Source organism: Callospermophilus lateralis, unplaced genomic scaffold (assembly GCF_048772815.1).
Source record: "Callospermophilus lateralis isolate mCalLat2 unplaced genomic scaffold, mCalLat2.hap1 Scaffold_45, whole genome shotgun sequence".
In the NCBI taxonomy this organism is placed as follows: domain Eukaryota; kingdom Metazoa; phylum Chordata; class Mammalia; order Rodentia; family Sciuridae; genus Callospermophilus; species Callospermophilus lateralis.
Genome location: NW_027514398.1, coordinates 11,176,367 through 11,190,511, shown reverse-complemented (window position 1 = coordinate 11,190,511; position 14,145 = coordinate 11,176,367). Strand labels below are relative to the sequence as shown.

General features: G+C 35.9%; 1 protein-coding gene across 2 annotated transcripts in view; it reads left to right on the top strand.

Moving 5' to 3' along the window:
* The window catches only part of LOC143388859 (uncharacterized), a 40,321-nt gene extending 27,231 nt beyond the window's left edge, over window positions 1–13,090 (top strand). The window contains exons 5-7 of one of the 2 annotated variants that reach the window (XR_013090080.1): window positions 270–479; window positions 11,689–11,876; window positions 13,002–13,090. Coding sequence is in view for 1 of the 2 variants with exons in the window: in XM_076842331.1 (XP_076698446.1) it covers window positions 270–479; window positions 5,187–5,216 (240 nt within the window). In the remaining variant the exon portion in view is untranslated. Of the gene's footprint in view, window positions 1–269; window positions 480–5,186; window positions 5,561–11,688; window positions 11,877–13,001 lie in introns of those variants that run through there. The other variant, XM_076842331.1, reaches the window with a different exon arrangement.
* Window positions 13,091–14,145: the final 1,055 nt, after the last annotated feature.

Below are 14,145 nucleotides of genomic sequence, written 5' to 3'. Positions count from 1 at the left end.
CATATATTCACCTATGTACAAGTACAGGAAAAACTAGGGAAACCTGAATAATCAGTGGATTGTGTCAATGTCAGTATCCTGGTATTGAAAAATGCCACCATTGCATGATACTGGGTAAACGACGCAAAAGATGTCCATTATTTCTTTCAATTGCTTTTAATTCAGAATTAATCTCAAAATTAAAAGTTTGATTTTTTCTAAAATTACACTATTTCTTAGTTGATTACTCCATGTGACATTTTTTGTTGTTTTTCCTTTTTTCTTTTTAGGCATGGAATTTTTTATCTCATTTGCCAGTGATAGATGTTGGCATAAGTGTTAAAGGCTCATGGAATGACTTAGCTGAAGGACACAATGAACTCTCTGTCTCAACTCTGACTGCAGACAAACGAGATGACAACAAATGGATCAGATTGCACGCTGATCAGGAGTATGTGCTCCAAGTCAGCTTGCAGAAAGTCCACTTTGGGTTCCACAAGGTATAGTATTTGGTCTCCATTCTCAAATATTTGGCACCAACAACCAGCATGTGCCACCACACATATCTTTTCTATTACTAATGTGTCCGTGTCATTCATGAATCCTGCTTTCTCAACTGGCCTTAACCAGCAAGAGTCAGTCTTTGACAGTAGTCAGTCAGTTCTCATGTGCCATTTTTCAACCCCAGAGTATCCACCTTACATAATCATATATTGCCTGGAGTACTATTCTCAAAGTGTGGTTTACACACTCAGTCTAGCAGAATTTCCTGGAGTGCCTTTATAGTATAGATTCTTGGCCCCACTACTGAATGACTGAATCAGAATCTCAGGGTATGAGTGAATCGCAAAACTGAAGCTCTTTTGGGTGCCCCACTTGATCTTTTTTTGTTTTTTTTTTTTTGTTTTTTTTTTTGTATCTAGGATTGAATCCAGTGGCCTCACACATACTAGGTAATGCTCTACCGTCCCCAGTCCCCCCATGTACACATGATTGTTAAGGACATTAAAGTTTGAGAAGTACCGCACTAGAGGCACTTTGGTATAGGAACCACATCAGGCCAGATGCAGATGAAATTGAAGCTTTCCTTCTTAGCTCTATTGAATTTGAATAAGATGCTAAGCTTTTCTGAGACTCAGTTGCCACATCTAGCTGCTTACTTCATTATAATGCATATGAGAGAGCTTTGTCAATTTCATACAGACCAAAAATGTACAGTAGTTTTATTTTAAATTACTATGCTCTTTTCTGTATCCTCTGACACCAAAATTAATTATTTAGTCCTCTAAGAATATTAGTACACATAGTGTGAGCTGATTGGTTTTTAGCACCATATTAATTGAAATAAGAAAGAATTTGTCCATTTTTTTCTTTTTATCCTAGTGGATTTAGGGTTTTTAATATCTAGAGTAACCCTCTGGGATGAGTAAGCCCCTCTGTTTTCATAGAATAGTCATGTGTATTGTTACAATGTCCTTTCAGTACAGGTCTCACTTCATTTCATTTCTAATACTAAATATCAGCCAATACGAACATGAACTGATAGGCCTCTAGCATTTAAGAGCTTCAATATGAGCATTTCTAGATGACTTACTAAATTCCAGCTTCCAAAAAATAATAATCATAAACTAATCATAGAAATAGTTATAAAAATCATAATAATTAAGATAAAATCATGGAGCAAAGGTAGATTTCTTTTTTTTAACCTTCAAAATCTACTTTAAAATTAGATTTAATCATGTTCAAAAAAATTGTAGATTTTATTCCTAACTCAAATGGAACTATATTACTCTCTGGCTCTGTTTTAAAATGCTATAACTGAAGCATCTCCCCTTGGAATACAGAGTGAAATCTCAATAGGAACATGTCATTATTAATATGTTTTATGCCATAAAGTCATTGTCTTAAAGACACATTACAATATCCTTGTTTTTGTAAAAGTTGGTCCAAGATAAAGACTCCAGATTCTGTCATTACATTAGTACTAGTCTTTTGTTTTTAATTTAAAAAAAATATATTTTTTAGGTATAGTTGGACACACAATACAACTTCAAAATATATTATAAAACTATAGTGACCCAAACTATCTGTGGTGCTAGCACAAATATAGACAAAGACAAATAAAACGGGATTTTTCAAACCGAGAAATAAATTCATGCACTTAAAATCAAATTGTTGGCAAAGACACCAAGATCATGCTTTTGGGCAATTACCCTCTTCAGTAAATGCTGTCAAGAAATCTAGATGTCCACACATAGATGTATGAGATTAGATTCCTCTCTCACACCACACTCAAAAATTAACTTGAGATGGATTAAAGGCATACATATGTAAGATCTGATACTATAAAACTAAAAAGACCATTTTCAGCAAAAGATTATAAATAAGAATGAAGAAAAAACCCAAAGAATGGGAGAAAATATTTGCAAATTCTTCACCCAACAAGATCTTAATATCAGAATATATAAGGAACTCAAAGGAAAAAAAAAGAGAACTAAATTGAAAAGAACACAAATAAATGGAAATACATTTTATCTTCATGGATTGGAAAAATTAATATTGTTAAAATGTCCATATAACTCAAAGTGATCTACACATTTAATCATTTAATGCTGATGATTAGAACTGGGAGGGCAGGATGAAAGAGGATTCCAGTTAAAACAGTATTAGCAAGACTCTGAAATAGCCCAACCTAGAGTGTCTAGCTGGTCTGCATTTTCTTTTTCTTTTTCTTTTTTTTTTCCACTGAAGCAAAAGTAGAAAATTTATGGAAAAGCAAACAGAAAAATAACCTCAAACAAGTAACAAAGCAAAGACTAAAAGGAAATAAGAGGGAAAATACCTAAATTAAATCAAAGCTCCAAATTATTTCAAAATGATGAAATTATATTGGATATGGTATCTAAAAGATGGAGGTGGGGGATGGGATCTGATGTAGGTGTGGCTGTCAACAGAGGACTGTGGGAAAATCCTTGGGGAAAGCAGAGGTCCCTCATTCCTGGAGATGCAGGCAGCTGCTGCACTGGGCTGCGAACGAAGATCCCCGTAAATTAGGAAAGAGTGATAAAATTGGCTACGGGCGGGGTCAGCATTAAGGGAAGGAAATGTACCCAGGAACACCCATTCCACTCCTGGACTGGAGACTCAGACACTTCCAGGTGACTCAAATGACAGGTGGGGACAACAATTAGGTGGAATAGTAACCGTAGGGAGGACCTGAGGGACCTGTGGAAGGTGGCAGGTGCAGAACTCCATCCATGCAGAAATATGCTGGACATGATTTGTCTGGGTCTTCAAGGTCACCTTCCTCAGGCTCTGCAGTGGAGAGTCTATTCAAGGTGGCTTCTAGTTCCTCATCCTCTCCCCTGAGGGGCCAGGCACTCTCCTGGGCCTGAATGGAGAAGCTTCTGGTTCTTCTTGGGCTGAGGTAGTGGACATCTTTGCAGGATGGGCATGGACAACAGAAGCTAGACCAGGATGCAGAAATAAAACTCAGATCCTTACAGTGCCTTCCAAGGCCCTGCCTGGTCTGCTGTCTCCTCCCTTCACCTCCTTCTCATTTATCTCCTTACTCTCCCTCCTGCTCAGTTCACATCAAACCATGGGTCACATTGCTGCTGGTTGAAAACCCTCTGCCCTTTCACTCCCTCAGTCGGAAAGTTTTTCCCTGCCTTGTTAGGCATGTCTGACCATCTTAGTTTAAGTGCCAAGCCCATCAGTCATACCCATTCTCCTGTCCTGTTTGGTTTTTCTCCATCATTTCTATCACCACTATAAAAATATCCTTTGGTTTATTACTGAAGCAGGAGTCTCTTCTGACTAAGATTCAGGAAGGCAGAAATTTTTGTCACTTTTGTCCTTTACTGTAAAACCAGGACTGACAGCATGTCCTGGCTTGTGGTAGTGTTCTAGACCACGCTATACGGGCAAAGACCAAACAGACCCCATCTTCCCCTGAGACTCCCTGTCATGTAAAAACTGCTTCTACCATGGGAAAGCCCCACTTCTGTACCCATCAATAGTTGCTTAGCAAAGCATATTTGGCAACACAAAATGGCAATTCTTATACAATGTAAAATTGTTCTCTCTTTGGTTCTCATTTTTCTTGGACAATGTACCCTCTCCAAGACTGATTGTCTAAATGTGAGTAACCATTCAACTTGTACTCAACTAGGGACATTTTGACCCACTCCCCCTTCTACTTATGATTTTAGATCTCATGAAATTTGTTTTGAATCATAGCAACAGCTACTTATGATTAGTACGGTTTTGGACTACAAAAAGTGTACCCAAATCCCAGGAGGGAGTTAAAAGGTATAGACTTGCAGCCTACCCCTTGGCACGCCAGCTGGTGGATCTGAACCAATGGCTGATGAATAAGGTTTTTGTCTCCTGCTTTAAGATCGACTTGGTGATTTATTGCAATCTCACCTTAACAATAGCTCAATAAATATTTCATGAATCACTAAATGTTCTTCGGCACTCAGATGAATAATAAAATACCCACACACCTCCACTTTATCACAGCTATTCTTAGAGGCTCAACAAAAACTAAGTACTAACCAGATCTTCTTATATCTTCTGTCAAGGAAAAATTTACTTAATTGGTATTTTGATGATAACAATGATGGTGATTTAAGGCAAAGGAGAGTGAAATTTTTTTATATATAGCAATAGATCTTGGATATTACAAGTATTCTAAAATTTCAAATGAATAAGACCATTTTAGTTTGCCTCCTAAGCGTAAGCTTCATATATCTAAAGAATAAGGATTGGTAATAATTTGGGCCTTCTGCCTTTCAGAAATAATCCAAAGTGAGTAGGCAAAAAATATGTCAGAAACCACCTTTTCAAAAAGAAAAATGAACTTGAATTAAGTTTTTAGCTTTCAAATGAGTGTTAACTGAATATAGAAATTGGTTTCAAAGACATGCATTCGATAAGCTTTTTTTCCTGCTTTCAAAACTAAAAATTTTAGGGACTGGGGTTGTAACTCAGTGGTAGAGCACTTGCTTCTCATGTAGGGGGCCCTGGGTTTGATCCTTAGCACAACATAAAAATAAACAAATAAAAATTAAGATACTGTGTCCATCTACAACTAAAATAAATAAATAAATAATTTTTAAAGATAAAAATTTTAAATCTAGACAACACAAGAAATAAATATTTTGAGCTTAAGAAGTTTTTTTAATATTATTTCTTTCCAGGTTCTCAAAAATTCTGAGAATGATAATTGATTTTTGGTTGTCCTGAAAGCCTATTTTTTTAGATTGCTACAGCCAATTCTGGAACTCACCAAAGCCAATGACCCATTTTTCAAAATGCCCTTAAAGGTGTCAAATGTTACTCCTTTGTGGGATGAATGAAACTTCGGAAATAACCAAATAATTTCTGAGAAGGAGAAGGCTGATAACACAGAGTAATGCTGACTCCCAAAAGTGAAACTACTTTTCTCATGACTTGTGAATTGACATGAAAGACAATCAAAAAAGAGAAGTCCTAAGAGTGTTCTTCATGACAACATGTCAGGATTGGCACATATTCTCCAAAAGTAGCAACCTAAAAGGACACAATTTCTTTGGATATGTAAGTTCTAGGTTTATAACTGCCTTGGATAAAATTGTATATATGGGTTAATTTAAAAAAAAAAAAACTAAACAGAGTGAACTGGCAAAAAAAATGAGTCTCTAATAGTTTTATTATTACATGTCTTATATTTAAGCTTTTAAGCAATTTTGGGTTGATTTTTGTATTTGGTGAGCAATGAGGTCTAACTTCATTCTTCTGCAGTTTTCCCAGCACCATTTATTCAGGAGACAGTACAGTTAAAATGGTGGAATAAGTTCAGGTGTTCTATTGCACAGTAGTGATATGGCTAGCAATATTAATCAAACATTTCAAAACAGCAATATTTATTGACTACTTCAAAATAACTAGAAGGAAAGTTTTTAATATTCTCACCATGAACAAACATATGAAGTGATGGATATGCTAAGTACCCTGATGCAATTTGTTGCATAATGGACACATGCATCAAGACCCTCATTGTACTCTATCAATATGTACAATCATTTTATGTCCATGAAAAACAAGATACATTTTTAAATTAATAAAATAAAATTATAGAAGATAAATTTTGGATTAAAATGAGAAAAAAATCAAACTTCACACTATGGTTAAAAAATAATGAATAGGCAAACTATCAATGGAAATCTTCATTAATCAAACATTATCTTCCTCAACATAACTGTTTCTCTCTACCAAACTCCAGGACACACTGGAAACAAGTCATTGAATATTTCTTTAAATATCTGAAATCAATATCACATGAAAATGTTTAAAATTCTAACAAAGAATGCTGATAACTTCAATTTTATCTTCAAATAAATTCTTCTAATTACAATACAAAAATTGCCTGATTATGGGCTATTTACCAAGAGTGTGCATCTTTATCTGTGTTACTTGAGCTCATTAGTAGTTTCAAAAATATGCTTTACTGTCTTTCACAACATGATTTCACCAGGGATCTAGAAGGAATAGGAACAGCTTATGAAGAAAAGCTATATTTGCTATGCCAACAGAAGCAGTTCTTGTTTGTGTGATTGATTGGTTGTTTTTTTTTTTTTGTTTTTGTTTTTGTTTTTTTAGGCAAGTACAGAAATGTTTTATTATCAATTCCTTACACAATAACACCACTGTATTAAAAGATTATGCAAGACACCAAAGGGTTACTCACAACTCAAAAAAGTTTATAAAGAATTTGTTACCAAAAGTTCAGTCCTTGTCTCTGATGCCAATCCAATAATAAGGAGATCATTTTGAGAAAAAAAGAAAAAGGTTTATTGCTTTGCTAGCAAAGAAGAAGCACAGCCCTGTCCCAGAGGCTGTGATTCTGCACATCAAGGAGCAGGAGACTTTTTAAGAGGTGAATCAAAGGCTACATTCCACCTGTTTTCTGTTGGAGTTGTAATTTACTTAGGAGATAGTCATTTCTTAGATCAGGTACCATCCCCAAAGTCATTCCTATGGTGGATGTATGCTCAAGGACATCTCCCTAGGATGGGGAAGAAAGGTAATCCTGTTTCCCCTGAGATTAGGGACAGAGAGATTAGGGAAGAGCAGGGAAAGAGGGAGAGAAAGAAACATGTCCATTTTAAAAATAAATTGCAGTGACAGAGCAGCAAGGTATATTCAAAGCATAACATAGACCACTGTAAGAAATTCCATTACTTTTCTGTAATTCAGAAACCAACAAAAAGAATCCCTAAAATTCCTTGAGATTGGACATGTTTTTTTTTAATGAGCTTCTGTGTTGCTACTTCACCCCCTGTTGTATTTGGTGATCCAACCACATTTTGAAAGATTGAGAGTAATATATCCTATTGACTCCCCTCTGTTCCCATGTCCTCACCCATAAAAACAGAGGTAACTCTTGCTTAGGCTTCCTCTCACACAGCAAGTGTTGGATCAATTTCATTAAATGAATCATTTATGTGAAAATGCTTAGAGAATTATAAATAATTAAAAATAGCAAACAAAATGTGAATGGAAGTCTAAGTAAAACTAAGAATAATGTCATTCTCAGGGTTGATTTTATGTGTTAGTAAGGTAGTAGACTAAGAACACACTTTACCATCTCCACTTTTACCAAAAACAATAAATTTTTGTATTTGTGTTCCATTTCTCAGGAATAGGTATTCCACTTCTGAAATGCAAATGAATTTATATTTTCAGTGTAGCTCAGTACACATATGGAAACGTGAGTTACTTCATTGGAGCTTTTCTGTGGGTATTTCCTGAGACCATGTTTTGATGGGATAGTAAACAGCCCCTAGAAAGACCAGAGAGGTCTGACTGCCTCATTTCTACTCATCTGTGTTCTGGAGACAAACTTCACCACTTTGCAGACTACTAAGGGCCATTTCTGATGTCCAAATCAGCAGAAACAGGGATCTCTCTGGAGTAGAAGAACTTTTGAGAGCAGGAATATGGGGTACCTCACACTCTCATTGAGTGTATGGATCATAAGGTTTGTTACACCTAGAGTGAAATAAAATGGTTAAGCAAGTTCTGTAGTGTCCTTAAAAGCATTTGTGTACTCTGCTTAATATTGCAAGTCATACCACTCTGCCCAATCTTTCTTGGAGTGGTGTTCCTCCCATGCTTACATAAGCATGAAAATCAATTTAACTATATTCACTAAAAATCTAAACCCTTTCCATCTAAAAGCAAATGTTTGATCTTTTACTTTCAGAAGCAACAATTTTTACATGATTTTATCCAACTTCTGAAACTTAATTCTAACAAAAAAAATAGGGAGGAACAAATTAGGCCTCTGGCTTCTAATATAGTGCTTCTGTTAGCAGAGGCAATGAGAATAATATAGACATCTTTGTAAAACCTCAATCTTATTTTCTGATCCTTTAGAAAATTCATTCCTCTAGAAACACATTACCCTACAAGTGGCCTTTGGAGAAACTGAAACATTGAAGAAATCCTTAGATTGCTGGAAAGAACATTCTCCATGGACAATTCTAATCAATTACAGAAACATAACTGTACCCAGATCATGTAATACACCACAGTGATGATCCTGGTTTCTGTCCATCTTATAAAATGCTGCAACTCATAAACATCAAACCTGCTGCTGTTTGCAACAATCCTGTCCAGAAAAAAAAATCACTCTCAATTGATTGTTACTTTTTCATGCTGCAAACAATTGTACATCTGCATCTTCTATTTCAGTTTTGTCCTTTTGTTATCTTTGTCCACAGTGTTAATTATTTTTGGATGTTTCATCTCATCCTCAAACAATATACTTGAAACACTCCTGGGGATGCATTGCATAAATATTGAATGTGTTAAAGACAGAGTCTGAGGTAATTCAGAATGAATTTAAGTAAGTTGACTGGAATCAGTTTTTACTTAGGAAATCTTCTAGGAACAATCCTGGCATATTTAAAATACCTGTTCACAGAGATGCAATCTGCATGTGCATTCCATCAAATCCATGAATCAGCAATCATAAAGGAAAAACACCAATTAAAATGCAGGAAAACTGCTAAAAAGGAATTTAGAAAAACATTACCAGTTACAATAATAAAAAAACTAGGAAAATGCTTCATAACAAAAATCTTTTAATAAGTTCAGATGAATGGGGCTGGGGATGTGGCTCAAGTGGTAGCGTGCTCGTCTGGCATGTGTGGGGCCTGGGTTCGAACCTCAGCACCACGTACCAACAAAGATGTGTCTGCCGATAACTAAAAAATAAATAAATATTAAAATAAAAAAAAAGATCAGATGAATATAATGTGACAACAATGAGATGTTAAATGAAAAAGGAAAATGTAGAGTAATCACAAGCTGCAATTACATACATGTTTTATGGATTCAGTGGACAAATAGGAGATGTGTTCCACCTGACAAACAGAGAAGTGGCAACAGTAATTAGAAGTCAAATGCCTTGCATTGGATTTGGAATAATGTCTTGGGTCTGACACCAAGGACACAGGCAATTAAAGAAAGGAAAGCAACCCACAGAAGAGAAGAAAATATTTACAAATCATGTCTAGGATACATAAAGAACTCCTAAAACTCAATAACAAAAACAAACAACTTGATTTTAAAATGAACAAAAGACTTGCATAGACATTTCTCTAAAGAAAATAATCAATAAACTCATGAAAAAATACTATAATGAATTATTACATAAATGCAAATCAAAGCCACATGAGATCCACTTCATACCCATTAGGATGGCCCTAATTTAAAAAAAAATCAGGAAATAAGTGTTGGTGAAGATGCAGAAAATGAGAGCTCTGAGGTATTGTTGATGGGATCATACATTGATGCAGTCACTCTGGAAAACAGGATGGCAGTTTCTCAAAAAATTAAAAATAAAATCACCATATGATCTAGTAATTCTATTAGTTGGTATATAACCCCCCATTTGAAGGCAGGGTATTGATGAGATACTTGTATACCTGTGTTCATAGCACCATTGTTCACAATAGCTAAACCTAAGAAGCAGCTTAAATGTCAAAGGATGAATGAAAAAGCAAAATGTGACATAGAAACATCTAATGAAATATTATTCTGACAGATGCTACAATATAGATGAAACTTGAGGATATTATACTAAATGAAAAGAGCCAGCTCCCCCCAAATAAAATACCATATGATTCCACTGATAAGAGGTACCTAAAATAGTCAAATGTATTGAGGCAGAAAGTACAAAGGTGGTGCCAGGGCTGCAGGGAGAATCAGGAGTTATTGTTTAATAAGTTCAAAGTTTCAGTTTTGTAAGATGAAAACTTCTGGAGTTGAAAGGAGGTGATAGTTGCATAGGAATGCAAATGTACCTCATTCCATGTATCTACAATGTTTAAGATGGAAAATGTTATGTTGCGTATTTTTACCTTAATACAAAAAAAGGTGTTATTAAAAATTATTCAAGTATATTTAATGAAAAACAATGAATTACAATAAGATGACAATATCATCTAAATGTTCATTTAAAGTTCATTACAAAACACTATGCGACCAGAATTATATAAGCAAAAGCAAAAGTATTATATAAGCAAAGTGTTATTAAAAAAAAGTATTATAAACAGAAAAGTTTCAAGACCATGTCACCAGTTCATTTCATTGAAAATTTGTTTCAGTAACCTACTAAATACTAGAGATGGAGTTGTTGTTTCTACAAATCTTTAAAAATAAAGTGCAGAAACAAATTTCCATTCATGAAAACTTAACTATGCCTTCTCCTGCCAGGATCCATATCCCTAAATTAGGGGAGAGTAGGGTTAGAGTATGAGGGTGAGTCAGCTTCCCTGTCACTCAATGTAAGACTGTCTATTACATACTAAAATGTTACTGGTTGGCTAAATAGTGGTCCTTTAGTAACACCAGAACCTCCAATAAAGTGAAACCGAAGCAAAACAGATAACCAGAGAGTCAGAGATTCCCTCACCTTTATCTCTCATATCTCTGCCAAATATCTGAAGCCCATCCCAGTGAGCTCACAGAAAATAGATGAAGAGGTTTTAATTATTTGTATTTTGCTCATTCCTTAGTATTGTGAAATATTGTAGACCTATCAAAAATACAAAAATGTTAATGTACATTTATTCACTGTCTCCCAAATTTATTGAATTATAACATTTTTCATATTCACTCTTTTTTAAAAAAAAGAGAGAGAGAATTTTTAATATATATATATATTAGTTTTCGGCGGACACAACATCTTTGTTTGTATGTGGTGCTGAGGATCGAACCTGGGCCGCACGCATGCCAGGCGAGCGAGCTACCGCTTGAGCCAAATCCTCAGCCCCATATTCACTCTTTTAAAGAGAAATGAAACATTACAGGTACTCTTGACCCTTTCCCAATCCTGCTACCACCTTCTATTCCAAGGGCCAATCCTCACCCAAATTTCATATGTTTCTTTTAATAATATTATTATTGATGTTACTACAATTTTTTTTATATTTTATACTATTTTATCATTTATTTTAATACATTAAAAATAGTAATCAGTTGTAACAGCCTCCACTTTGTTCCCTGATGATCCCAACCTTCTGTTCTTCATAGCCTTGGGGAATTTTCTCTCATTAAGTGAACAGAATATGTAATGTGATGCCACTTAGAAGGTTAGGTCATAAAATGATTATGACTTCTATCTTGGGTGATCTCTCTTATTCTTTCTAGGATTCATCTTTTTGGAGGAAGTCAGCTGGCCATGCTATGTCATGAGGCAGCTCTGTGGAAAAAGATCTACAGAGAGGCACCAATAGTCAAGAAGTGAGTTTGAAGGCAGCTTCATCAAAGATTCTGAGCCAGAATGAGCTACTAAATCCTTCCAGGATCCCTGATTAACAGAACCTACAAGATAATAAGTGTGTATTTTTTTAAGCTAACATGTTTGGGGTTTATTACCAATAAATAACTAATACAGAAGTACCTACCAAGCTTTTAAACTTTTTTCACACAAAATTAGTTTATCACACTGTATGAACATAGCACAGTTTGCTCTTTTTTTAAGTTGATGAGCTTTTATATGCATGATACTACAAATAATTGCTGCAACAAAATTTTCCCCACTTCTGATATTATCATTTTAATTTAATAAAAATGCACATAGCCAGGATGGAGATATAGCTCAGTGATAGAGTATGTGCTTAGCATGCATAAGGTTTTGGGTTCAATCCCTAGCAGAAAAAAAATGCACATAGGTAACCAATATTCAAGTTCAAATTTTAGTTCAGGGATCAAAAGAAATCAGACAGAATAAATAATGATTTGCCTAGAGTAATATGACTTTTGGGGGGGGTGAGGTGCTGGAATTGAACTCAAAGCCTTGTGAATGCTAAGCATGTGGTTTACCACTGAGCTACACCTCCAGCCCCTATTTCTAAGCAGACGATTCTGAAATTGTTGAATGAAGGCAGCCACAGAACATATTTCAAACCCAGATTGAGGTACACAGGGCAACAGTTTCTCACAATTACCCTAAAGATATCAAGATGACATGGTTAGCATGCTCTTTGCTTTTCTGCTGTTCTAAACTAACGTTCAACTGCAAAATTTCCCAGTAACTCTTGTGATTTTTGTGGTTGGGGAGATATCCTCTGGGAGAATTTCCTGGGAATCACATGAAAAAGAGTCAAGAGCCCCCTCTTTTCCTTCTCTCCCAGTGAGACACAGCAAGCTCTGCCCAAAGGTGCACAGTGAAGCCCCTGGGCTGCCCGTGTCTCTTAGTGAATCTCCTAAGCAATGGGAATGTGTCCTGCATTCTCTCTCCTAGCAAACCAGGGTGGCTAAAATGCTAACATGAATTAACAGTGCTTCATGGTGTGACAAAGGTCTTTAGGGTTCTCTTCTATTTTTGATTTACAGAATTTTAAAGCTGACATTAACAATCATTCCTCCCTTAGAGTATCTTGGATGTAAAATTGTATTCCCTGGGGTATTCATACTAACCATATTTCTTTATGTTTTTATATTTTCTATCACATGGATAGGAAAAGAAAACCCAGGAAATTATTACTTCCCAGTTTTAGCTGCAACCATAGAAGCCAACTACTTCCAACATCACTACCTCCAATACCACCCTCACTGAAACATAAAAGTGCTAAATAAGAAAAGGTGGCTTTGATGAGAAATGCAAATACAGCAACACCATGCAATGAACTGCCTCGAATGGCTGCCGTTCTTATGCACACCCAAATGGGGGATCTATTTAAAGAGATGTCAGACTTGGCAAAGCACCTCAGTCACCATTTCATCACAACTTAAGATTTATTCAAGAAAAAAACCCAAAAAGATCATGTATAAAATTCCTTCATCATTTGAATCATTTTTAGAAGCAATCCATATCCCTCTCAGAATAGATTTCACCTCATATGAATCATCAGAAGAAATACATACAAAGTCCAACCTTCCACAGAAACTGACCTGTGCAGATGCTTCAGAATAGAAAAGACAATAAGAACCGGCCCTGGATGGTTTACCTGGCCCTGTCCTGCACCATTTCCACCCAGTGAGTCACCACCACCTCTGCCAGGACTGTTCTCTGTTCTCAGGCACAAGTTCACCTTGTCTCCTCACCTGCACACACAGCCTTGTACAGAGGAAGTGCTTGAGAATGATCTGTGCAACGCATACAGATTTAAAATAATGGACTTAAGGAGTAAAACAGACAAACTAACAGGAGAAAATGAACATTTCAATAGAGCTTTCTCAAGCACTCCTCATGCTCATTGTCCCATCTTCTCTTCAAAGGATCAGTTGTGGCTCCAGTGAAGGTAAATAGAACAAAGTGAGGTTACAGAACATCCTTCCTGCCTGCAGGTCATTAGGGAGACAAATGCCTTCCTTTGGCAGGAAAGCTGACACGAAGGAGACCAAAGTACTAACAGAATCTCGGAAATTAGAGGTATTTTTCAGGCAAAGAGTTCTATGGTAAAACTTGGTCCCTGATGTCTAAAAGCCACTGCTGGAGAATATTTTCCAGCCTCCACCCCAGACTGCTATTCACTTAACAACATGTTCCCTACTAAGTGTGTATTGTCTAAAGAACTCAATGCTCTCCATAGAATAATTCTGGAAGGCAAACAGAAAATTTATGAACAGTGGCTTCTGAGGAGGGGACTGGAGGGAGAGACT